The following is a 25,043-nucleotide window of genomic DNA, read 5'->3' as shown; positions in this document are numbered from 1 at the left end:
TTAACACAACACACCGTTTTTTTCACTGCACAACACTCAAAATTCCCGTGTGGTCTAGTGGAGAAGTTCTTGCTGTTTATTCACTGTCAGAGTCCGAGAGTATCACTGGCAGGCGACCAAGGGGTGCATCGGTGGGTCGTGGTGATGGCGTACCGACTACAGAAGACTCTGAAGATAGCCGCAAACTCACATCGAGCGGTGACTCCACTGTAGCTGATGTGCTGGGCTGTGGCTCGGAGCATGAGGGCCTGTCTTGGGGAGGCAACGGAGTGGAACCAGGGCTTGGCACAACGGGGGTCACGGGCCTGAAAAAACTGTCAATCGTTGACTGATGCAAGGACCGACGATTCTGGCGATTGATGATGCGCTGCCGGAAAGCACGCACTTCCTCCACGAGTCCCAAGGGCCCCATCTCCCTGTCGCAGTCCGGGTGTTCCAGGTAGTCTAGGACGAACTCTAGATGTTCCCGGAGTGCGCTCAGCTTGGGGATGGCTGGAGTAGTGTCCTGCTGAGAGGAGTCCGCATCATCATCGCCTTTGTTGTCGGAATCTTCAAGTTCGGGACTGACACCAGCAACCGAAGACGCGATCTCGATATCAGACAATGTCTGATACCCAGGATCGCCCTCGTCGCCGTCCAACCACTCACGAACATCGTCCACATCAACATCGTCGCCGTGTGTACGTAGCCGTGCATGGAAGTCATCCACGTCAAACCCTAGGAAATCGTACTCCACATCTGTTCTGAGAAGCAGACGAGACCAACCATTTTCAAGAGTTTTCACAGGGACTTCCTTCCATGCACTAGCCCAGTTGTACAGCGCAGACTTGATGTTGTAGCGGCGAAGGTTTTCCAAAGTCCGCTTGCCTCGAGTGTCACGTCCTTCCCTGCGTTCATCCTCGTCCTCGAGAACAACCATCACCTCGTCCAGGAACTTCCGACGGTACAGGCGCTTTGTTGCCACAATCACTCCTTGGTCCATGGGTTGAATGAGAGCAGTCGTATTAGGTGGCAGAAACATGCACCTAATACGGCCATTCTCAGCAACCAAGTCCTTGTCGCACGGGTGGGCAGGTGCATTGTCGAGGAGAAGGAGAGCCTTTACCTGGTCGCGAGGAATTCCCAGTGTCTTCGTCTGGTACTGGATGACCTCCTTGACGAAGTGACGGTGAAACCAGTCTTTGAAAATCACAGCTGTGAACCATGCTTTCAAAGAATGGTACCATACGACAGGAAGGACATCCATCACCCCACGAAGGCACCGAGGCTGCTTTGCACGGCCAACAATAATGGGCTTAAGCCGGTGCATGCCGTTAGCATTGACACAACACAAAGCAGATATCCGTTCCTTAGAAAGCTTGCGGCCAGGTACACGCTTCTCCGTCTCATCGGCTAGAGTGTTCGTTGGCACCGAGCGATAGAATAGGCCAGTTTCGTCAGCGTTATAGACTTGACCGAGAGTGAGGCCCTCCCTGTCGATCAAGCCTTTCACCTTGTGCCGAAACTTGTCAACTCCATCCTCGTTAGCGTCCAATGCTTCGCCATGTGCTTTACGGTTAGTAAGGCCATGTCGCAACTTGAACGCGAAGAGCCAACCCTCGGATGCCTTGAAGTCTAGGGCGTCGTGAAGCCATGCAAACTTCTCAGCAGCAGCCTTCAGCTCCGTTCCACATACCATCACACCAGCTGCACGTTGCTGTTGATACCAAATCAACGTGGAGCGGTCGATTTCTGCATACTTGGGGGTAAACATAACCTTCCTTTCCACGTTGCGTTTGCTTCTCGACGAGAAGTCAGCCGTGTACTGCATGCGCTTGTCTCGGGAACGCTTGATATCGAACAAAGTCGACCGGGCCAGGTTAAACTCGCGGAGAATGCGTGAAGAAGACCAACCCTCATCAACTTTCCCCAATATCTCCCGTTTCTTCTCCAGAGTCAACACCACTCGCTTCCTTTTCTCAGGAGGCGGGGCCATCATCACACACACTAAGAGGAGGGCAGAGAGCAGCAGGAGGCCTTGAAGCAAGTATGGCACCACCACAAAAGCGAGCGCGTGGGCAGCCATGGCGAAGAGCGTAGGTCCAGTCGCGGTGAGAGACAGGCGGGAAGTGGGGAGGATGCAGCGGCGCTCTATCGGACGTCGGAGGAATGACGAACCAAAACAATGCTCTCACGCGGCGCGCGTGGCAAGTTCAAATTACGGACGGCAAAAAAATCGATTTTTTAAAATTTTTTTTTGGATTTTCGGACCATTTTGGGAATGTTTGATCCCAGGACGATAAGGTTCGGTTAGTGGGGATGTTCGGTTATTGGGCGTCCGGATATTAGAGTGATTACTGTATTCTTAATACCTTCCACATACCTTGCCTATCTATTCTGTCATAATCTTTCTCCAAGTCTGTGAAGGCAGCATACACTTTCTTTCCCATCCCTAGATACTTCATCTCTAAACATCATAGAACAAATATCGGATCTACACACTTTTTTCGCTTCCTAAATCCCCCTTGTTCTTCTCCAACTAGCTCCTCTGTTATATGCCTAACCCTGTCCTCCCCCTTTCTCTATGCTCATTTCAAAGCCAAAGGTGACTTTTGTGTATATGTACTTAACGACTTATCTTGCTCTCATGTTCCTGAACTTGATTCTTCTGAATTCTCTACTCTCTGGCTTCGGCTCTCTTTTCATTCTCTGACTAAATATATCTGCACTGTTTACTTATCCCCTAATTCTACTGACTATCAAAAATTCTTTGACTATCTTACTGCTACGATGGAACACATTCTATCCATTTTTCCTTTCTCTGAAATCTCCATTCTAGGAGATTTCAATGTTCACCATCACCTTTGGCTCTACTCTCCTTTCACTGATTCACCTGGTGAACAAGCCTACATCTTTTCCTTAACCCTTACACCGCGGGCATGTTTCCCAATGTTTTGCGTCTCCCGCTGGGTTATTCGGGCTCCGACAGACTCTCAAAAAATATTTGCCAAAAATCAGTTATTAGTCCTAGAATATTAAAATTACATATGCCTATGGCACATACCTTCAGCTTTCTCCTGGGATGTTTGTTGAGGCTTCGTTGATTACCGTAGGACTTGTGGAGACCTCTGAAGTTGGGTAACGAAGTCTCCACTTTACACTTCCCGACAACCCATAATATGATTACCACAGCCAGATATTAACACTATAAACACTACTCTATGATTATCAAGTAGTTTGGGATCCATACTCCTAATAAAAACCACTGTGAAAGCAATGAAAATTACAAGCGCGTATGACCTTCCTACTTGGGCTAGTTCGCTGTTGGTATTCTGTCATTTATTATTCATAAAACCCCTCACACTTTATATTTCTATTACTATATAACACTTATATATATCCACAGTCTTTATCCATAAGTTTCCTTCAGTAGTATTAGTTTATTGTCACTGTAGGGATTCAATTTCTTTCAGTAAAATATGTAGCATTCACTTTCTCGTCCTGTATACTAGCATTGAGAGTGAATGTCACTTTCACCTTCACTCTCATAACTCATAGTATTCATACATGCACTTTGGAGCTGTGGATTGGGAGGCCCTCAGGCAATACTTCTTTGATTTTCCGTGGAATGATTATTGCTTCCATGGCCGAGAACCATCTGAGTGTGCCTTGTACATTATGGAGGTTATTCTCTCGGGCATGGAAGCATACATTCCTTTCTCATATCCTTTGACTAATGCAAGAAAGCCTTGGTTTAATCATGCTTGTTCTAATGCTTTCAGCAACAAGGAGTGGTCCTATAAAGGTACCAGAGCCAACCCACTCCTGAATCACATCTTTTTTATGTTTCTGCCCGGAATCATGCTGAGTCTGTTCTTCGCTCTGCTAAAAATAATTTCATCCACACTAAGTGCTCTCAACTCTCAAACTCGAATTCTTCCTGCTCCTTCTGGCACCTTGCCAAAAACCTTTCAAACAACTTTACCTCATCATCCTTCCTTCCTCTTTTCTACTCTGATGGCTCTGTAGCTATTTCATCTTCTGATTATGCAGATCTGTTTACTCAGACTTTCTCCTCCAATTCCACCTTAGACGATTCCAGTGCTGTTCCTCCATCACTTCCTCCCTCTGAGTTCCTTATGGCTGACATTAAAATTTCTTCAGCTGATGTATTTTCCACCATCACTGGCCTCAATACTAACAAGGAATATGGGCCTGATGGGGTCCTGCCTGTTGTCCTCAAGAACTGTGCTTCTGTGCTCACACCTTGCCTAGGTAAACTCTTTCACCTTTGCCTGTCAACTTGTACCTCTCCTTCTTGCTGGAAGTTTGCTCTCATTCAGCCAGCCTAAAAGAAGGGTGACCATTCTCAGCCCTTTAACTATCATCCAATTGCTTTAACATCCTGTGTCGCCAAAGTTTTCGAGTCCATTCTAAAGCACCTTTCCTATCACAATCTTCATTCTGAACGTCAGTATGGGTTCCATCAGGGATGCTCCACTGGCGATCTTCTCGCCTACCTTTCAGAGTCCTGGTCATCCTCCTTTCGTGACTTTGGTGAAAGCTTTGCCATCGCACTTGACATCTCTAAGGCTTTCGATTGAGTCTGGCACAAATCTTTAATTTCCAAACTGCCTTCTTACGGTTTCTGCCCTTCTATCTATACCTTCATCTACAGCTTCCTTTCTGGTCGTTCTAAAGCCACTTTTGTAGACGGCCATCATTCTTCTCCTAGATCTATCAACAGTGGTGTTCCTCAGGGCTCTGTCTTCTCACCAACTCTTTTCCTTTTAGTCATCAATGATCTTCTAAGCTGTACATCTAACCCTATCCACTCGTATCCTGATGATTCCACCCTTCACCTTTCCATTCGGTTCCCGCAACGTCCATCCCAGCACTTACTTCAACAGACAAGGGATGAGGCTATGGCACACCTAATGTCTGATTTGGTTCGTATCTCTGACTGGGGTGAAAATAATCTTGTTGTTTTTAATGCATCAAAGACTCAGTTTTTACACCTATCAGCCCAACAGAATCTTCCACAGGAGTACCCACTAATGTTTAATAATATCCAGCTCAAGCCTGCATCATCCTTGAAAGTGCTTGGTGTTTCATTTACTCGGGATTTATCTTTTAAAGATCATATTACATCTCTTGTAAAATGAGCTTCCAAGAGATTAGGTGTGCTAAGCCGACTCTGTACCTTCTTTACTTCTGCACAGTTGTTGACTTTATATGTGGGTTTTATTTGCCCCTGTATGGAGTACAACTCTCATGTGTGGGGAGGCTTCCCACATACAGCTCATCTTAATAGGGTGGAGTTAAAGGCTTTTCATCTCATTAACTCTCCTTCTCTTACTGGCTCCCTTCAACCTCTGCCTCTCTGCCGCACTGTTACTACTTTATCTCTTTTCTATCGCTACTTCCACGGTCATTGCTCCTCTGAACTGTCTGCTTGCATCCCTCCACCTCTACGACGGGTGCATAGCACCCGTGAAGCAACAAACTCTCATCCCTTTTCTGTCAAACTCTCTGATGCAAGAGTTAACCGTTACTCCCAGTTCTTGATTTATGCAACAGGTCAACTCTGGAACTGTCTCTCTCTGTCTGTATTTCCTACTTCTTATGGTCTCCAATCTGTCAAATGCAGTGTGTCCAGGCATCTCGAATGAACAGATCTTGAATTTGGCCTACTCTTTTATTGTTTTTTTTTTTTTTTCTTGGATGGAATTGTTTGCAGGCTCCTAGCCTTTGGTTCCTTCTTACTCATATAAAAAATATATATATATATATATATATATATATATATATATATATATATAAATCATCATTGTCATCATCATCATCATCATCATCTGGACCTCCTTTCCCACCCAAGGGCAGGGTGAGGAGTTGCAGTGTCTAGACAGCACGAACTTGCCCAATCCAAATAGGCCACGCTTCCATTCACTCATCATTCAAGCCCCCGGAATCCTGGCTCTACCGGATACACCAAAAACATTCACCACATTCTGCAGCTTCACACAAACGTATCTGATTGAATCAATCCGGATGCTGCCATGCTCACAAGGGGTGCCAAAATCCCTGATCATGCACTTCTCCTCACAACATTCTTACAATGATGTGTGTGTGTGTGTATATATATATATATATATATATATATATATATACACCTGTACACTATATTCTCCAGTCACACTAAGAAGGCAAATACCCCTATGGTTACCACATACTTCTCTCTCCCCTTTTCCTTTGTATAAAGGAACAATTATACCTGATTTCCAGTCCTCTGGAACCCTTTCCTCTTCTCAAGCCAACCTACACAACTTCCATATCCACTCCACAACAATCTCACCCCCAACTTCAGCATTTCACCACACACTCCATCAATTCCTGATGCATGAAAGATGTGGAGTGAAGAAGTCTGTGGACACCAGAATTGAAGGGAGTGTACTGAGATGGTATGGTCATGTGGAGAGAATGAACAACAGTAGAGTGGTGAAAAAGGTATATCTGAGTGAATTTGAAGGAGGGAGGAGGCGAGGTAGGTAGGAGTAGACTGTAGCACCAGTCGAGCAGGGCAGTACTCCCGAGGTGGATGGAAAGCTGATGACAGGGAGTGCTGGATCTCCCGTTTCATCAGCCCTCAGGACTAGTTCCTGACCATCCCCCTTTGCTGAACTTTTTCAGTGTCTCAGTTACACAGAGAGTAGGCCAGCATGCTCTCCAGTACAAATTTCTCTATCTATCTTCACCAAACTACATGCACAGTACACACTACACTTCCTATCCAAAATTCACCAAAATGGCATCAATTCACCCAGCCTCGGAGTCCCCAGGGGGGGGACCATAAATGCCCCCGCCATCTGCCCCTCTCCCGGTGACGACTCGAGGTGCCTGGAACCACTGTCTGACTCTCTTCTTCTTCATTTCTGCAACATTCGCGGCCTTTCCTCTAACTTTCGCTCTGCTGAGCACCACCTCTCCTCCTCCTCTAAACCTCACCTTCTTTTCTAACTGAGACTCAGCTGTCTGAGGCAACTGACAGCAAACCCTTTTCTGTATCCTCCTACTTTCTCTATACTCATTTCAAAGCCAAAGGTGGCTGTTGTGTATACATACGCAACGACTTATCTTGCTCTCGTGTTCCTGAACTTGATTCTTCTGAATTCTCCACTCTCTGGCTTCGGCTTTCCTGTCATTCTCTGACTAAATATATCTGTGCTGTTTACTTATCCCCTAATTCTACTGACTATCAAAAATTCTTCGACTATCTTACTTCTACGATGGAACACATTCTGTCCATTTCTCCTTTCTCTGAAATCTCCATTCTTGGAGATTTCAACGTTCACCACCACCTTTGGCTCTCCTCTCCTTTCACGGATCCACCTGGTGAACAAGCCTACATCTTTTCTATCCTTAATGACCTAGAGCAGCTTGTACAGCACCCTACCCGTATCCCTGACCGCCTTGGAGAGAGCTCCAGCATACTTGACCTCTTCCTCACAACTAATCCTTCTGCTTACTCTGTTAATCTTTTCTCTCCGTTGGGCTCCTCCGATCACAACCTTATTACCTTAACCTGTCCTATCGCTCCAGTACGGCCTGCGGACCCTCCAGGGAAACGTCGTCTCTGGCATTTTGGAGCCGCGGACTGGGAGGCCCTCAGGCAGTACTTCTTTGATTTTCCCTGGAATGATTATTGCTTCCATGGCCGTGAGCCATCTGAGTGTGCCTTGCGCATTACGGAGGTTATTCTCTCGGGCATGGAAGCATACATTCCTTTCTCATATCCTTTGACTAACGCAAGAAAGCCTTGGTTTAATCACGCTTGTTCTAATGCTGTCATCAACAAGGAGAAGGCCTACAAAAGGTACCGGAGCCAACCCACCCCTGAATCACATAATCTTTACGTTTCTGCCCGGAATCGTGCTAAGTCTGTTCTTCGCTCTACTAAAAATAATTTCATCCATACTAAATGCTCTCAACTCTCCAGCTCGAATTCTTCCCGCTCCTTCTGGCACCTTGCCAAAAATCTTTCTAACAACTTTACCTCATCATCCTTCCCTCCTCTTTTCTACTCTGATGGTTCTGTAGCTATTTCTTCTACTGATAAAGCAGATCTCTTCGCACAGACTTTCTCCTCCAATTCCACCTTAGACGATTCCGGTGCTGTTCCTCCATCACTTCCCCCCTCTGACTTCCTCATGGCTGACATTAAAATTTCTTCAGTTGATGTATTTTCTGCCATTACTGGCCTCAGTACTAACAAGGCATATGGGCCTGATGGGGTCCCTCCTGTTGTTCTCAAAAACTGTGCTTCTGTGCTTACACCCTGCCTAGGCAAACTATTTTAGCCTTTGTCTGTCAACTTGTACCTTTCCTTCTTGCTGGAAGTTTGCTCTCATTCAGCCAGTCCCAAAGAAGGGTGACCACTCCCCAACCCTCCAACTATCGTCCAATTGCTTTAACTTCCTGTATTTCAAAAGTTTCGAGTCAATTCTTAATAGAAAAATTTTAAGGCATCTTTCCTATCACAACCTTCTTTCCGATCGTCAGTATGGGTTCCGTCAGGGACGCTCCACTGGCGATCTTCTCCCTACCTTTCAGACTCCTGGTCATCCTCCTTTCGGGACTTTGGCGAAAGCTTTGCCAGTGCACTTGACATCTCAAAGGCTTTCGATCGAGTCTGGCATAAATCTTTAATTTCCAAACTGCCCTCCTACGGTTTCTATCCTTCTATCTGTGCCTTCATCGCTAGCTTCCTTTCTGGTCGTTCTATAGCTGCTGTCGTAGGCAGCCATCGTTCTTCTCCTAGATCTATCAACACTGGTGTTCCTCAGGGCTCTGTCCTATCACCAACTCTCTTCCTTTTATTCATCAATGATCTTCTAAGCTGTACATCTAACCCTATCCACTCATACGCTGATGACTCCACCCTTCACCTTTCCATTCGGTTCCATAACGCCCATCTCAACAGTTACTTCAAGAAACAAGGGATGAGGCTATGGCACACCTAATGTCTGACTTGACTCATATCTCTGACTGGGGTAAAAATAATATGGTTGTCTTTAATGCATCTAAGACTCAGTTCTTACACCCTATCAACCCGACAAAATCTTCCACAGGTATACCCACTGATGTTTAATAATATTCAGATTAATCCTGCATCATCCTTGAACATGCTTGGGGTTTCATTTACTCGGGACTTATCTTGGAAAGATCATATTACATCTCTTGTAAAATCTGCTTCCAAGAGATTGGGTGTGCTAAGCCGACTCCGCTCTTTCTTTACCCCTGCACAATTGTTGACTCTATACAGGGGTTTTATCCGCCCCTGTGTGACAGTACAACTCTCATGTGTGGGGAGGCTCCCCACATACAGCTCTTCTCAATAGGGTGGAGTCAAAGGCTTTTCGTCTCATTAACTCTCCTCCTCTTACTGACTCCCTTCAACCTCTGTCTCTTAGCCGCACTGTTGCATCTTTATCTCTTTTCTATCGCTACTTTAATGGTCACTGCTCCTCTGAACTGTCTGCTTGCATTCCTCCACCTCTCTGACAGGCGCGGAGCACCCGTCTAGCAACAAACTCTCATCCCTTTTCTGTCCAACTCTCTAATGCAAGAGTTAACCGTTACTCCCAGTCTTTCATTTATGCAACAGGTCAGCTCTGGAACTGTCTCCCTCTGTCTGTATTTCCTTCTGCCTATGATCTCCAGTCTTTCAAACCTAGTGTGTCCAGGCATCTCAAAATGATCGGATCTTGAATTTGGCTCTGTATTGTATTTTGTTTTTCTCTTGGAGGGAACTATTACTGCAGGCTCATGCCTTTGGTTCCTTCTTCCTCGCATAAAAAAAAAAAAAAAAAAAAAAAAAAAAAAAAAAAAAAAAGGAAAAGGTGGAGGGATGTGGTGGATGAGTGTGGGAGGAAGAGAGGTCTGGAAGTCGGTGAGGCTAGGGGACTGACAAGAGATCGAGCTGGCTGGATGAATATTGTGAGAAGAAGTGTATGATCAGGGATTTGGCACCCTTTTTTAATGTGACAGCATCCGGATTGACTCTGTCAGATACATTTTTGTGAAGCTACAGTATGTGGTGAATATTTTTGGCATATCAGATAGAGCCAGAATTCCTGGGGCTTGAGTGGTGAGTGAATGGAAGCATGGCCCGTTGGATTGGGCAAATTTGGGCTGTCTAGACATTGCTACTTCTCACCCTGCCCTAGTGTGGGAAAGGAGGTCCAGATGATGATGATGATAATGATGATTATTATTATGGGTTCCTACACTCCTTATAGGGCAACACTGGATGAGATGATGAATGAATGAATTGTTATTATTATTATTGCCACTCATTCAATGTAAAGCTGCTCTTGGGTGGCTGCCCTTTCCTCTCTTCCTTCCTTCCTCTTATGTCCTCCTTTTGTTCTTTTCCTCATGTTTATGGGTGACTCTACCTAGAGTGACTAGCCTAATGGTTTCATGTACACCAGGAAACCATTTACCATGCTAGGTGATAACCATATAACTGAACTATGGCATGTGGTGTTTTAGTGGCTAATTTAGGCACTCTGACCAGATTGAGTCCATGTCGGTTTATGTGCAAGGGGTGGTTGGGGTTTATTGCACGTGTAATGCCACTCAGGGATGAGTGAGGCTGGTCACTCTCACCTTAAATGTCAGGACCAATTTGCCTAGCCCCGGGCTCCTGTGCTCCTCAGGAGGCAACACAGGATTTATTGATGATAATTATAATGATTATTGTTATTACCATCATCAGCAGCAGCATTATTATTGTTTTGTTATTAGGATTCAATGATGATGATTGTAATGATTATTGTTATTACCATCATCATCATCAACATTGTTATTGTTTTGTTATTATTATTATCATTCATTCATTCATGATCTACTCCAGTGTTGCCCCATGAGGAGCATAGGAGCCTGGGGCTAGGCAAGTTGGACCTGATATTTAAGATAACAGTGACCAGCCTCACTCATCCTTGAGTTGCATTACGTGAACATTCCCAGCCACCCCACAGATATAAACCTGCACTTGCTTAATCCGAATGGGGCGCCTTAATTGCCCAGTAACCACCAGGCACCATAATTTGGTTATATGGTTAACACTCAGTGTACTAAATGGCTTGCTGGTGTACAGGAAACATTTGGCATGTCACTCAGTGTAGAGTCACCAGTAGACAGAAGGAAGAGGAAAGAATGAAGGAAAGACAGAAGAGGAAGGATGGAAAGAAGGAAGGAATATTGGTGGTAAATGGTGGTAACCATCATCCACTCACTTTATGTAGTGCTTCCTGCATCTTCCTTAACCATTATCATTCTTTTTCTGTCTGCTCTTATCTCTTCCTGTGTCTCCGATCTTTCCTGTTGCTTTTTATTACTTTTCTTTCCTTTTCAGATGACTTTACAATGAATGACAAGCCTACAGTGCTCGTCAGAAGTATAGAGCGCCCTGCGTCCCTCCTGAGAAACAAACCTTTCAACATTGAAAAAACATATAAATAATGCATTTTATTTACCTTTAGTGCTTCGTAGGGTAGCCTTTACGTTTCTTCACGGACCTGAGACGTCTTGGAAGTGAAAGGGCGAGGCTCCTGAGGTGCTGGAGGGGTATTTTGTCCCAGGAGTCACGAATGGCGGCTTCCAACTTAGGCAGAGAGCTCACGTCTTTCCCTTGGAGACTCTTCTTTACGAGGTACCAGAGGTTTTCAATGGGGTTGAGGTCTGGGCTATTTCCTGGCCAGTCTGTCATGAATGATACCTCGCAGTCACGAAGCCAATTGGTGACCGATTTGGCCTTGTGAGCAGGTGCACCGTCCTGCTGAAACACTCGTGCACCTGTTAGCTCGAAGGAGTCTGGTAAATGATCACACAGAAGCTCCAGGTAAACATCCTGATTCACTCTGATGTTCTTGGGAAGTACAACAAGCTTCCCCAAACCCTTCCCTGAGAAACAACCCCATACCATGAGTGAATCAGGATGTTTAACTGTGCTTTCTACATACCGTGGGTCAAGTGGGTCACTACCTTTGCGTCGATACACACGTGCTCCTCTGTTACAGGTAACACTAAACGTTGCCTCATCAGACCACAACACTGACAACCATTGCTCCTCACCCCAGGTTAGATATTTATTAGCAAAGGAAAGCCTACGAATTCTCTGGCTCTTGGTGAGAAGAGGCTTTTTCACAGGCCTGTGACTTGTGTAACCAAGCTCATGCACCCTACGAGACACTGTTCTCACTGACACCTCACCAAACACTTCCGGGTTGCTCTCCTTAATTTTCCTTGCACTCACACGAGGATTAAACTCCACTGCACGTTTTAAAACATTAACAGACCTTGGGGAAGTTTTCCTAGGCCTACCAGACCGCGGTTTCTTTGTGGGAACTGCACCACTGTTTTCCTCCCGAAACCGTGCACACCAACGACGCACTGTCGATCGTGCCACACCAACCAATTCACTAATTTCCTTTGTCTGGTGGCCTGCCTCCTTTAGAGCAATGATCTGGGATATGATTTCACTCGATAGTTCACGGGTAGGTGCCATAACAAAGTTGTGAAGGCCAGAACACTGCGGGACACTCGGTAAAAAATGGCGCAATTTGAGAGGGACACTCGGCGGAGTTCCTCTCTCTCAGGCAGCCCGTGGGCGACTGAGGCGGGAACCAACCAGCGCGTCGGAAGGCCCCAGGCTACCGTGACGTCATGCTCGGAGCTCAAACTTGTGGCTCAATTCTTACCCCCCAGAATGGGTGATTCTTTTTGGGCCATATGTATTGCGCGCCTGGCGGACAACGCTGAATACTTCTGACGAGCACTGTATTGGCTTTCTGTAATCCAGGAAACCATTTACAACACTGGGTGGTAACCATATAACCAACCCATACCAGTTCATGTTCCCTTCATGTCAACAAGTGGGTTGGCAGAGGGTTAGTGCCCCTTTCTGTAAAACAGCTAACAGACAAACGACCACCCTCTGCGGGGATTGTGGTGTCTGGCTATAGATAGATAGATACTGTAGGTAGATTATTGTTGTTATTTTTGTTGTTATTGTTATTATGTACAACTGATATTTGCAACATCACAGAAAAAACTGGATGCAGTGAACACAGAGAAAGCAGTTGAGTTTGTGATGCGGTGTCAGAATGTGGACGGAGGCTTTGGCACCCGGCCAGGCTCTGAGAGTCATGCTGGACAGATCTACTGCTGCCTTGGGGTTCTCTCTATCACAGGTGAGACTTTCTAGCAATGGCTTTAACATCCCAAATTAGCTTCCTGTCTGAGGTAGGGTAACTTTCTGACCAGTAGTCAGATTATTATATGATCACTTTGCTTTCTCTTATCCTAAGGTGAAAGTAAAAAAAATGACTGCATCCCTGTTATTAAAATCATCTTCATTCATAATTTTATGCTCTGGTTGGCCATTGAACTGTCATATCAACACTGCTTCACAACTCTTTAGTTTGATGACCCTTGAGTTTTACTATGCCACCTTCCTGTACTTATTTGGAAATTATGATTTATTATTAGCCTTTTACCTTGTCACACTGATGATGTAAATTTTGTGTTTTTGTTGTTGTTGTCTCCAGATGACTAATTATCAGCTTAAGGGGAACATCTTAAACCGGAGGGGTTATATATACAATATGGCCAATGTATCCAGTGCTAGTATGCTTTCCTAAGTTGAGTAATATAATTTAAAGGTAGCAATAGAATAATAAAAATACATCATTGGTTTGAAAGGGTTAAACTGTACAGTCGTAGTTATCGTAATTACAGTAGAGTATGGTGTCTTTTACATGTACAGTATTCTTGTTGGTGTAGGATGCTTTACTACACCTCTTCCTTTTTTTTTTTTTTTTTTTTTTTTTTGCTACACCTAACTGTTCTCTGATATATGCAGTATATTGCACTTTTAAACTAGTTTGCATCAGTAACATACTGGGTGCTGTAATTTGAATGAAAGATGAGTAGGAATATGCTGTTAAGGAAGAGATGCTGGGAATTCTCCTTAACTGGTATGAATATGACCCTTTGTGTGGCCACTCATTCTCAGGCCAGCTTCATAGAGTGAATGGTGACCTGTTGGGTTGGTGGCTGTGTGAGCGCCAGTTGCCATCTGGTGGACTGAATGGTCGTCCTGAGAAGCTGCCTGATGTATGCTATTCCTGGTGGGTGCTGGCCTCACTTACCATGCTGGGCCGCCTTCATTGGATCAATGCTGAGAAAATGAGAAGGTTCATCATGGCTACACAGGTATGGCTGGGTTGGGCATGGTTATACTCTTCAGTATGATGACATAGAGTATTCTTTGTTAATTCTTGCCACCTTAAACTGATTTTTATTAAGTTTAGGAAAGAGTTTTTGAACTGGGAGGGTTTGATATGGCCTTTATTAATCTCTTCAGTACAAGAGACCTTTCCTGAGTTGAATAAAATCTTCTGAAAGTAAAATGAATAAATATTTTTAATGTTACTGGATTAAAAGGGCTAATGTTTCATCATTCATATATGAGGTTAGATTTAGAATAGGTGATGTGTGATACTGTTTTCTGCATGCCTTAACTTCCTAATCCAAGAATTGTACAGCATTCTTGCTTACTCCAGATGATTATATTCACCTTGGAATTCTTTGAAGTGGAGGAGTTAGATATGGCCTTTGTTAACATCTTCTGAATGAGAGTACTCTTCGTAACTGAATATTATCACCTGGTGGCAACAGAAATACACTACAAAAGTACATTGCCATATTGAAGAGGTTAAGTGCATGCAACTTGCAATGTGTGCTTCCCCACATAGGTGGTGGTCCATCTTATTGTGTTCTGCAGCTGTCACTCTCAGCATTCAAAAAATTTTCAATGTGGTCAAGCAGGTTTTGAGATCTAAATGATTAGGATAAATTTACAAGATTGGTTTAGGTACAGTGTTTGATAATAATAGGTGGCTAACTACCGTTGACCCTAATGTGACCAGTTAACCATGTATATGGCATAATCAACATGAATGTGGATTGATATCAGTGGAAAACTCCAGCCACCATTGATTACATGAGCAAAGCCATCTCCTTGAATGCTGATTGATACTGGTGGAAAATTCATGCCATTCAGTGGTAGTGATGGTAGATGTAATAGTGATAGTGATGGTGGTTGTCGTAGTGATGGTAGAAGTAGTGATTGTAACGGTAGACTATAGTAGTAGTGATAATGATGATAGTTATTATGGTGGTAGTGATGGTAGTAATGGTAGCTTTAGTAATGGCAGTGTTGGTAGCTGTAGTGATAGTAGCTGCCACAGTAGTGTTTGCTACTGTAAACATGTGTATTATTACTGTTTTATGTCTGTTTTACATGTGTATATAGTAGGGTAAGACTTTAGAAAGCGTATCAGTAGGCAAGTTTGGGTCATATATGGTTATAGTGGGAAAGAGGAGTTTAGGCTAGTGACCTGGTTAACACAGTACCTATATTATAAGTGGTTGAAGGGGACCACTTATGCAGTTTCCAATGATGTAGGGAGCTTTAGTTAACACATTAGCTAAGTAAGCTAGGGTCAGTATTATGTTGTGGCTCTCCTGTGATTACAGGCTTGACATGTTTAGTTAACAGTAAGGGTGGCTTGAGCTGCCTTTGCTAGGTCCAAGAGACCCTCTGATCTCCAATACATTATTGCTATTTTTTGCTGCAAAAATGGATATTACCATTTTTCAGTTCATTGCAGCAACACAATGACAAAGGCTGCAGAGGTGTTCTTGGTGTTTATTTGTAGATGAATGAATGTATTCTTCAGGTTTCTTAGTTTCTGGCAGTGCTTTCTCCATTAAAGAATGAAAATGAAAAAATTTTGAATTTATCTGTTTTAAGGATTGAAAATGAAACAATTTAAAATGAGGATTACTTTTATCTTCATTCTTTGGAAGATGCTACTGGTGCTAACCATATTTCAACGCAGTGAAAAGTAGGATTGTGGTTTTAAAAAATCCTCATACTTTTGTTCACTGAAATTTGTTGTGTTGACAGCAGCCTGTCTAAGATAAACTGTCCCCCCTTCCCCTTTTCCTGCTGCATTGTAAGTTTCTACATTACAAGCCTGAAAGGAAAGTCAAAGTATACAACACATTTTTTCTACAGGACCCAGAGACTGGTGGATTCACAGACCGACCTGGGGATATGGTAGACCTCTACCACACCTTGTTTGGTCTGGCTGGTCTGTCTCTGCTGGGAGAGTCAGGGCTCAAGCGGGTCAACCCTGTTTTCTGTATGCCTCAGTACATATTGGATAGACTTGCGATCTCAGTTCAGATTATCTCCACGTGATGAGGTGTTTTTTGACCAGTATTATTTTATGAAATATAAATGTTATACATTTATTAATGAAGGGTTCAAATAGAGAATGCTGCAGATAGCAGTACTTTACTTAGAGATTAAGAATTCATAAAATTGTTGCACCTATTTTTTTTATTTTTATTTTTATTTTTTTTTCCCCCAACATATACAGCACACCCAAGTCTGAGGTAGCTGTGTAAAAGTGGTACTGGCAATGCTCTTGATAAAATTACTTCAGAGCAGAATTCACATCATTAAAACTGTTGGAAAAGATAATATAATAATCCTTTTTGTATATCAATATAAATGGTAATATAATGTTGATTCTTTTTACTGTAATATGGAAAATATTTTTACAAAGAGTAATGGTACTGGAAAGGGATGCCTTCACATGGTGACACTGATATGACCAGGTGGTGGAGTTGCCTGGTTGTACAGTACAAATGTCCGTCGCCTCCCCACCTCCCTATCCCCTGAAAGGAGGATGGTGGACTGTGGAAGAAAGGTGACTTCAGCCTGCAGTCTGCTGGGTTCAGGTTCAGATGAGCCAGGGTGTTGCAGCTGACTAACTAACAAAGAGTAATTTAAAAGACAAAACAGTAATGCATGATTCACTACTGTACTACAATTCATGTTTATTTTTATTTTTTAATGGGTACTGTAGTACATCATTAGAGAGTCTGTACACTTACTATTATGTCAGATTGTGAGGAGACACCAAACATCTCCCAAAACAAATATACACTTAAACACACATGCTTATACACAGTTTCTAGCTTTTGTAGTAAACTATGTAAATATAAAATGATTCCTTTAAGTACAAAAGTCATAGACTTTTTGCAGCTAATGTTTTCAAGGTTCGGTGTCACCTTACAATATTCTGTAGTTCTCCATCTTAATAGTACAAGTGTGCATGCTGATGACAAATGATAATCCTGTTACTTTCACATAAACTGCACCTGAATGCTATCTTGGTAATAAAATGAAAAGAAATGTTTTATATTTTATTACAGTGATATGAAAACAAGTCTCATAACAAATAAGTAAATAATCTGCAGCATGATTACAATTAGACACATTTAATTCCTCTAATTCATACACACAGTGCATTTACACAGAGCTTCTCATATCAAGTACAGAAACTAACTTATGTAAATACAGTGACCCCTTAATTACAGAGGTGTTTGTTATCACTGCAAGATGAAAATCTGCACTTCTGCCATTATGGCTTATTTTTCAGATTAAAAACATGATTATCATGTGCATGAACTGGTTTTTGTCAACAATGATCGTGCATTGTCTGTAGTTTCTGGATGACTTTGGGGGATTCAAAGATGAGGCCCTACTTGTGGGGTTATTCTCAGGTGGTGGAGACCACTAACTCTTCACCCCCAAGTCACAGAACCCTTTACCTCAAGCGCCTCTGTGGTATGTGATTTTTCATTAGTGTGCCCTTTTTATCACTTTCTACTAATCTAACCATGCCCCTGTGTGTTTCTGGTACATACCATAACAGTATGTACATATTTAGTGAGTCTAAATTGTTTATAAAGGGAAAATTTCGGCTTGCACTTGGGGTGCCAAAGGTTGGGATAAATGCCATAGGATCTGTGTACAGTCTCCATTATCGTGCAGTTCTGTTATTGCGTGCTGTGTTTGGTACAAATTATGCACAAATACCAAGGGATCACCATACATTATCATCTTATGGACAACTATATACAGTACAAAGATTATATTATACAGTCATTATTCATCCTTTACATCGTATGTTTTGTTGAGATCATGCCTAAGTTGCATAAAATTATCTGGTGGTAGATTATATTTATTTAAAAAAAAAAAAAAAAAAAAAAAAAAAAAAAAAAAACAAGAAGAAGAAGAAGAAGAAGAAGAAGTCATGAGGTTAAGAAGACTGGGTTTCTTCTGTCTTCTCTGCATCCTTCCTCCGCTGGTGCCAAGCTCTCATGTAGGTTTTGGGGTGAATAGGAAGCAAGCCAGCAAGACCTGGATCATGGTAACAAAGCCTTAATACGGTACCTTTTCTGCCAAAGGATATGTATGCTTAACCTTTGGAACATAGGAAGACAGGGCAATGCTAAACTTTATGCAAGAGATATAAGGTGTATTATGATTATTATTATTACGAGATAGGTGGGGGCACTCACCATCCACTCACTCAGTGTACAGTAGTGCTGCGTTGGGTGTCTGCCCTTTCCTCTCCTCCCTCCTTTCCTTCCTTCCTCTTCCTTTCTTTACTTCATTCTTTCCTCGCCCTTCTGTCCACAGGTGACCTTACACCCCATCTTTTGTCTTTCTTTCCTGTTCCTTCTGCCTATGAGTGACTCTACACTGAATAACAAACCAAATGGTTTCCTGTGCACCAGGAAACCATTTACTATGCTGGGTGGTAACCATATAACAAAATTATGGCACCTGGTGGTTTAGTGGGTAATTGCAGCGCTCCAATCGGATTGAGTCGGTGAAGGTTTATATCCAAGGGGTGGTTGGGGTTATTGCTCGCATAGCTAATGCCACTCAGGGATGAGTGAGGCTGGTCACTCTCATTTTAAATGTCAGGACCAACTTGCCTTGCCCGGGGCTCCTATGCTCCTCGTGGGGCAATGTAGGATTGGATGATGGATGGATGGATTATTATTATTATTATTATTATTATTATTATTATCATCATTATCATCATCATCATCATCATCCAGTGTTGCCTCATGAGAAGTGTAGGTTACTATTTTTTTTTTTTATGTTCTAGGGTCACTTATTACTAAAGAGAATCAAATATATTTAGTTATACTTTGGTCCCTAACATTCAGCTCAGCTTTTTGCTCCCTAACGTTTAGCTCAGTTTTTTGGTCCCTGACATTCAGCTTAGTTTTAAATGATAAAATGTATTGCACTTAATCATAAGCAGAACTCACCAAATAGCTCTGCACATGGCTTTGAAACCTCTGTTCTTTTATCACCAAGCCAATAACAGATTCGCTCCAGATTGAGGGCACACAGCTTCTCCCCACTGGCATTTGCCATTGGATCAAAGGTTCCCAGTTGTTCAATCACAGGAGCATTACGTGCCCTTCGTTTCTGCAGTGAAAAAAAAAAATACTGTAATTGGCAAAAATGTGTGTTAAAATGAAAAGTAATATTCATATTACCAGTTCAGTATCACAGTACTGTAACTAATGGTATCGGTACTAATAATAAAAATCCATGATGCTTTGTGCAGTAGTGTGTGTATGTATTTCAAATTTACCAATACTGTACCAGTCTGTATAATATTAAGATGTCAGAAAAAAATCTGCTGTTTGTATTAAACATAATTTTGATTTTAACTGCAGGTCTCCCCTGTTTTACAATCAGCCATTTTACAAAGTCTGCTTGTACAATCTTAAGATTATAGCAACATTGTCCATTTTCATTTATACAATCCCCTTCAAAGCCTCAGTGCTCCCTGACATGGAAGCCAACAATCATCTGTCTGTCTCAAGATGGCTGATGATGTACCTGCGCAGAAGTCCATTTTGAGTCACTTGAGCCGGCCTGGCCTCTCATGCCAACCCTTTGAACTTTGTCACTGTCAGGTTTGTGCCTCCTCTGCAGTCTCCCTACATGAACTGTGTTATACTTGCATCTCTCATGCATCATGTCACTGATCAGCCATCACAATCATTAGTAGGCAGTGTCAGTTATCATACAATAGTGTGGTGATGGAGCTAAAGCAGCAAGTGAAGTGAAATAACTCTTAAGTGATCCTGCATTCTTATCCCAGGGTGCCCTGGGATAATGGCTGTTCCCCAGCCATGAGGAAGGAGGGGTGGGGGGGGGCTTTATGATCACTTAGATGGGGGGGGGGGAGTTCAGGAGAATTGGAAATTTGTTTTTATACCATGCTGTATGGTTGACTACTTCCAGAAATGTGTCTCCAATGAACCCTTGTTTTCATGTGTTCGATTTAAGATCAATCATTACAGTACAGTACATGGTTGGCTTTCTAGCAATGTAACCCAATCATAAAATAAGGGAGACCTTGTACAAAAATAAGTTCTGAACCATAAGCTAAAACAAGAAGTGCACATTGCAGTACTGTACTTAATTCTTTATGTTGTTACAATACCAGGTGGACATGAAAGTACAGTACATCCTTGTAGTACTGTATGTGCATTTGCAGTGCATGGTACAGTAGTACACAGTGGGGGCTCAACTGTCTCTGTCTAACCATGAATACATGGTATCTATACATAAAACTTGGTCTGATGGTCAATCCATCCATCCATCATCCAGTCCTATGTTGCCCCATGAGAAGTGTAGGATTCCGGGGCTAGGCAAGTTGGTCCTGACATTTAAGATAAAAGTGACAGAAAGTGGGCCAAATCATGTGTTTTCATGGAGTAAATGGTGCTTGCCTTTACAACACAGCTCTTATGACAGGCACCTCTTCCAAGAACTTTTTTCTGTTTAACTCTTTGGTTGACATCTCTGTCATTAGTGACGGGGTTAATGATGTCTCAGCACCCAGCACATACTCCAGATTACAGTGAACATTATTATTTAAAAAAAAAAAAAAAAAAAAAACTGGTTGGGGGAAAGTTTTACTTAAAGGTTTTTATTCCTCCTTGATTATTATTATTATTATTATTATTATTTTTTTTTTACTGCAATGTGGGATAGTTGCTGGGTGCAAAATTAACCCCTAAAAGAAAGCAATAAATCATCACCATCGTCATCTACCCAATAAAAGAAAGCAATAAATCATCACCATCGTCATCTACCCAATAAAAGAAAGCAATAAATCATCACCATCGTCATCTACCCAATAAAAGAAAGCAATAAATCATCACCATCGTCATCTATCCAATTACATCATTATTTATTTACCAACAGCCCTCCATTCAGTACATTCTACCAGCACTTACTCTATTTTGTGAATTTAAGATAAAACATGTACCGTATATTTCAGAATGGTACTAACTTAATCACCACCATCCTGACCTTTTTTTCCACCTAGGAACTGGGTGATATTGTCTAGAAAGAGACTCCACTAAAGAGGGAGAACTACCAACATACTGCTCAGTTATATGGGTCAGACACTCATTCCAACACCATTCAAGCCCCCTGAATCCTGGCTCCATCTCACAGGCTTAACAATCTGCATGTCTTTTTTTAAGGTACTGTACAGTATTTTTCTTTACTGATGACCTCATAAAGCTTCCAAACTGAGTCAAGATGTTGATTACCAAATTGAAAAGGAGATCCCAAACCGGTCATGTGCTCATACAAATTCATCAAATCTTTCATATCTTCTTACTCATTTACCATATCCATCCACCTTGGCAAACTATGTCTTCCCTCACCTTCAAACTCACTCACACATACCCTTTTCACCAACTGATATACTGTATGTACATCCATTCTTCCTATATAATTATTCATTAACCCCAAAAGGTTGGTCCCCGTTCTGGAACTTGTGTCATGGGGATGTCAGTCCCCATTCCAGAACGTTTAGCATTGCGCACCATTAATTTAAACACAAATGCCATTGTATGAGTCACAACAATGACTACAGAATCTGCCTCGTCATTCCTGCCACTTGCTGCATATCCTACCCTGCCCTTCTCAGTCTTGTGTTGACAGTGAACAATGAAGGGTGCTGATTTTTGAAAATGGCTGATTTTCAGCATCTGTGAGTGGGGGAAAAAAGCCTCTCTTCAGACATTCTTACATTCCAAGCCACTACTCTATAATAAAGAGTCGTAGGGCATTAGAACACCACTAATTTTAAAGCTAAAGAGTTGTACTTTTCTGGATAAAAAGATTTTTGATAGGTTTAATAGTTTTTGTAGAAGCAATTTTTGAAAAATAACATTTTTTGCAATGTGCCCGCTCTCGACGGTCAATTTTGTACACAATGCCTGACCCCAGTGGGTTAATCCGATTTCAGTGCAATTACTCGAATTTTTTGCTCATGCCATATCAAAGTCCCACAACTACATGCCAGCATTGGCACCAACAAATTTATATGCAATCCTCTTGCAAATTCCACACTCATACCTCTTTAGTATTAAATCCTTTCAGCACCAACCACCTTCTTTCCTTGTGTTACTCTAATGTCCACTTCCTTGACACAATTATCTCTTTTCAGTTACTCAGTACAGTATTTTAACACCCCTGCCATTTACCGGTAAGTCTCTCTCCGTTCATCAGCACATGATGCTGAGAAATATCTTCTCTCTTAAAAACCATCGTTTTACTCATATCTAGTTGTTTATCATCAAAACACAACTTGTCTCACCCCATCAAGGGTATAAAACCATTTTCTTAGACATCAGCCTACCATATCCACTTTGACAACATTTATTTCACTATCATGAAAAACTATTCAGCAGCTTTTTAGTCCATCCATCCATCCTTACTTACACATATACAGCTATCCTTAAACTTTCCCTATTCACCTTGTGTGCATTTTCCAATACCAGTAACTACCTTAAGCTCCTTTAACATGGAAATATGTAGGTTATTCAGATATGAAATAACTACACTTACCTGTATCAGTAAAAAACAATGACAAGGGCTACTCACCTCCATGACAACAATGTGGAAGAATGGTCTGTTGGCACAGCCATGGTAAGCAAACCTTATGCACTTGGGTGAAGTCTTATAAAAAGCAGCACCACCTGATGCAGGAAACATCTTGCAGCCTAAGAAAAAAACACAGTATGGTCACAAAACATGAAGCAGTAGGCAACACTACATCAAATTAGTGGATGATGGGTCCACCCACCTATCATCAACTTGCATTAGAAATACAGTAAGCCCTCCACATTCGCAGAATCAACTTTTGCGGCCTTCGAAGATTTGCGGATTGCCCCTCTGTGGAGCCAAGACTGAATTTAATGGGTATGATTGCAAGAAGTTGGGGTATACTGTATATGCAGCTGATGACTCGCCCACATTCACTTAGGGGCACATCACTCTGATTGTATTTGGTATTGAAGCAAGGGGAAACTTAATGATTTGACCAAAATTAACCTACCAAACCTAACGTGTTTGACAGCCAGCCTTCAAATCAATGCACATTAGGAATGTAAAATATGGCCAACTATTGGTAGACGTCAGTGGAATATTTATGGATTCTAACTAAATCCTCATTTATAGTTTCCTGAGGTAAGTTTATAAAAATCCCCAGTAGCTGTGGTAATCCAGGAAAAATAACAAATAACCTGTGAAGGATTCAACAGAAAACATAGAAATGCTGAACCCATCTGGTAAAGTAATATGATAACCAAATTGCCTAGAGAAAGGAAATGTAATTAATGAGGCACAGTACACAAATGAGATTTATGAACATATTTGATAGTATATCGTATGACATTTAGGAAGTGGCACTGAAAGGGTTTATGTTTTCCAGTAAAAATAATGAACTAACACTGTGCCACACCTTACAAAGGTGTGGCCTATCTGGAATGAACAGCCTTTGTAAGTTTATATTATACTTGTGCAGGTTTTTTGCCATAAAAATATGGTTACTTACAAAACAGTGCAGAAGTAACAATAACGTCAGCTGCCAAATACAATTTAAGTATAATTAACCGTACCACCCGGTAACGAGCACAGGGTAGTTATTACTGTACAGCACAAATGCATATTAACTCACAGAAAAAGGTGCGTACAGAAATGACATTTTATTCTTAGTTCTAACATTCGATGGTCTTCACTTACTTAACGGCTGAATTTGTTTACCTATCGCTGTCCCTCGTCTCAGTGTCCCGTCTCGGTCTGACGTTAGTTCGGCTCACCCCCACGAGTTCGACAAAGTTCTCTGAGAAGCTTAATTTATTTCTTGCTATTTATTCTGTTGACATTGTAGATATGTTTTTTGAGTAAAGTGATGATTAGTAATATTTCGATAAATATTAAGCTTCAAAAAAAAAAAAAAAAAAAAATCAGGCACGAGTTTAAAATGTTTTCTCTGTCATCAATCTATGTTGCAAGTGACCGCAGTTTCTACCGGCAGTTTCTTACAAGTAGTGAAATCCAGCGACGTACGAGTGAATATGATGTTTTGAGACAGTGATATAACTGAACTGAAAAACAGCCTGTGCAGTTTGTTCTATGAGTATTGGTGCAGATTGTCAAGACACTTTGAAATACTGCAACATTAATATGTACAGAAGGCTCCGCTATCTCAGGATTTGTTTTCGCAGAAAGATGGGAAAGCTTTTGTACTTTCCTTGTCCTTGGGGAAAAAAAAAAAAAAAAAAACGAATGTAGTCACGGCAGAATTGTTCATAAGTTTGTGAATCTGGAACCGGGGATCCTGCCCTCCCAGTTATTCCTATACCCAAGTTAGGTAAGTCTAGACCCACCACCTTCTTTTGTATATGTAGGCTACTCGCTATACCTTTACGACAATCTCTCTCTCTCTCTTTCTCTCTCTCTCTCTCTGTCCACCAAAACCAACTGAGCCATTATGTATTCTACCGACACCACTGCTTGCAGCCTTCGTTGTTATTCCTTTTTTCCCATGGTTGCATTTATGTATTGGTTAACTTTAGTCTACACCTTGACATTGCCGTTTTTTTTTCTTTGCTACTGTGTATACGAGAGAAAAGGTAATTTTATTGGCAGTCAAATTTAAATGGTCGTAATGTTGTTTGCAGATGATACTGTGTTGTTGAGTGAAGACGAAGGGGGGCTGCAAGGCTTGGTGGAT

General features: G+C 42.1%; 2 protein-coding genes across 2 annotated transcripts in view; one reads left to right on the top strand and one right to left on the bottom strand.

The window, feature by feature from the left end:
- The window catches only part of RabGGTb (geranylgeranyl transferase type-2 subunit beta), an 88,919-nt gene extending 72,476 nt beyond the window's left edge, over positions 1 to 16,443 (top strand). Inside the window, exons 5-7 of the mRNA XM_080284938.1 lie at positions 13,091 to 13,235; positions 14,060 to 14,259; positions 16,130 to 16,443. Of these exons, the coding sequence (XP_080141064.1) occupies positions 13,091 to 13,235; positions 14,060 to 14,259; positions 16,130 to 16,315 (531 nt within the window). The 3' untranslated portion in view covers positions 16,316 to 16,443. The remainder of the gene's footprint in view (positions 1 to 13,090; positions 13,236 to 14,059; positions 14,260 to 16,129) is intronic.
- Positions 16,444 to 18,160: 1,717 nt separating this feature from the next.
- mRpS16 (mitochondrial ribosomal protein S16) lies at positions 18,161 to 24,092 on the bottom strand. The gene is made up of 4 exons (XM_080284968.1): positions 24,050 to 24,092; positions 22,910 to 23,028; positions 19,255 to 19,417; positions 18,161 to 18,328 (listed from the first exon to the last, which is right to left on the bottom strand). Exons 2-4 carry the CDS (start codon positions 23,018 to 23,020, stop codon positions 18,228 to 18,230), a joined length of 375 nt encoding a protein of 124 aa, XP_080141094.1. The 5' UTR covers positions 23,021 to 23,028; positions 24,050 to 24,092; the 3' UTR covers positions 18,161 to 18,227.
- Positions 24,093 to 25,043: the final 951 nt, after the last annotated feature.

The sequence above is a fragment of the Coenobita brevimanus genome, chromosome 103 (assembly GCF_032717465.1).
Source record: "Coenobita brevimanus isolate Jiangsu-jjx chromosome 103, ASM3271746v2, whole genome shotgun sequence".
Classification (NCBI taxonomy): domain Eukaryota; kingdom Metazoa; phylum Arthropoda; class Malacostraca; order Decapoda; family Coenobitidae; genus Coenobita; species Coenobita brevimanus.
The sequence above is the reverse complement of the archived record's forward strand: the minus strand, read 5'-3'. Positions and strand labels throughout refer to the sequence as shown.

Coding starts and splice junctions, on each gene's coding strand:
- mRpS16 (XM_080284968.1), bottom strand. CDS start 23,020: ATGTTTCCTGCATCAGGTGGTGCTGCTTTTTATAAGACTTCACCCAAG. Junction 19,418..22,909: donor TCCACATTGTTGTCATGGAG/GTGAGTAGCCCT, acceptor TTTTCACTGCAG/AAACGAAGGGCACGTAATGC. Junction 18,329..19,254: donor GCCATGTGCAGAGCTATTTG/GTGAGTTCTGCT, acceptor ACCATGATCCAG/GTCTTGCTGGCTTGCTTCCT.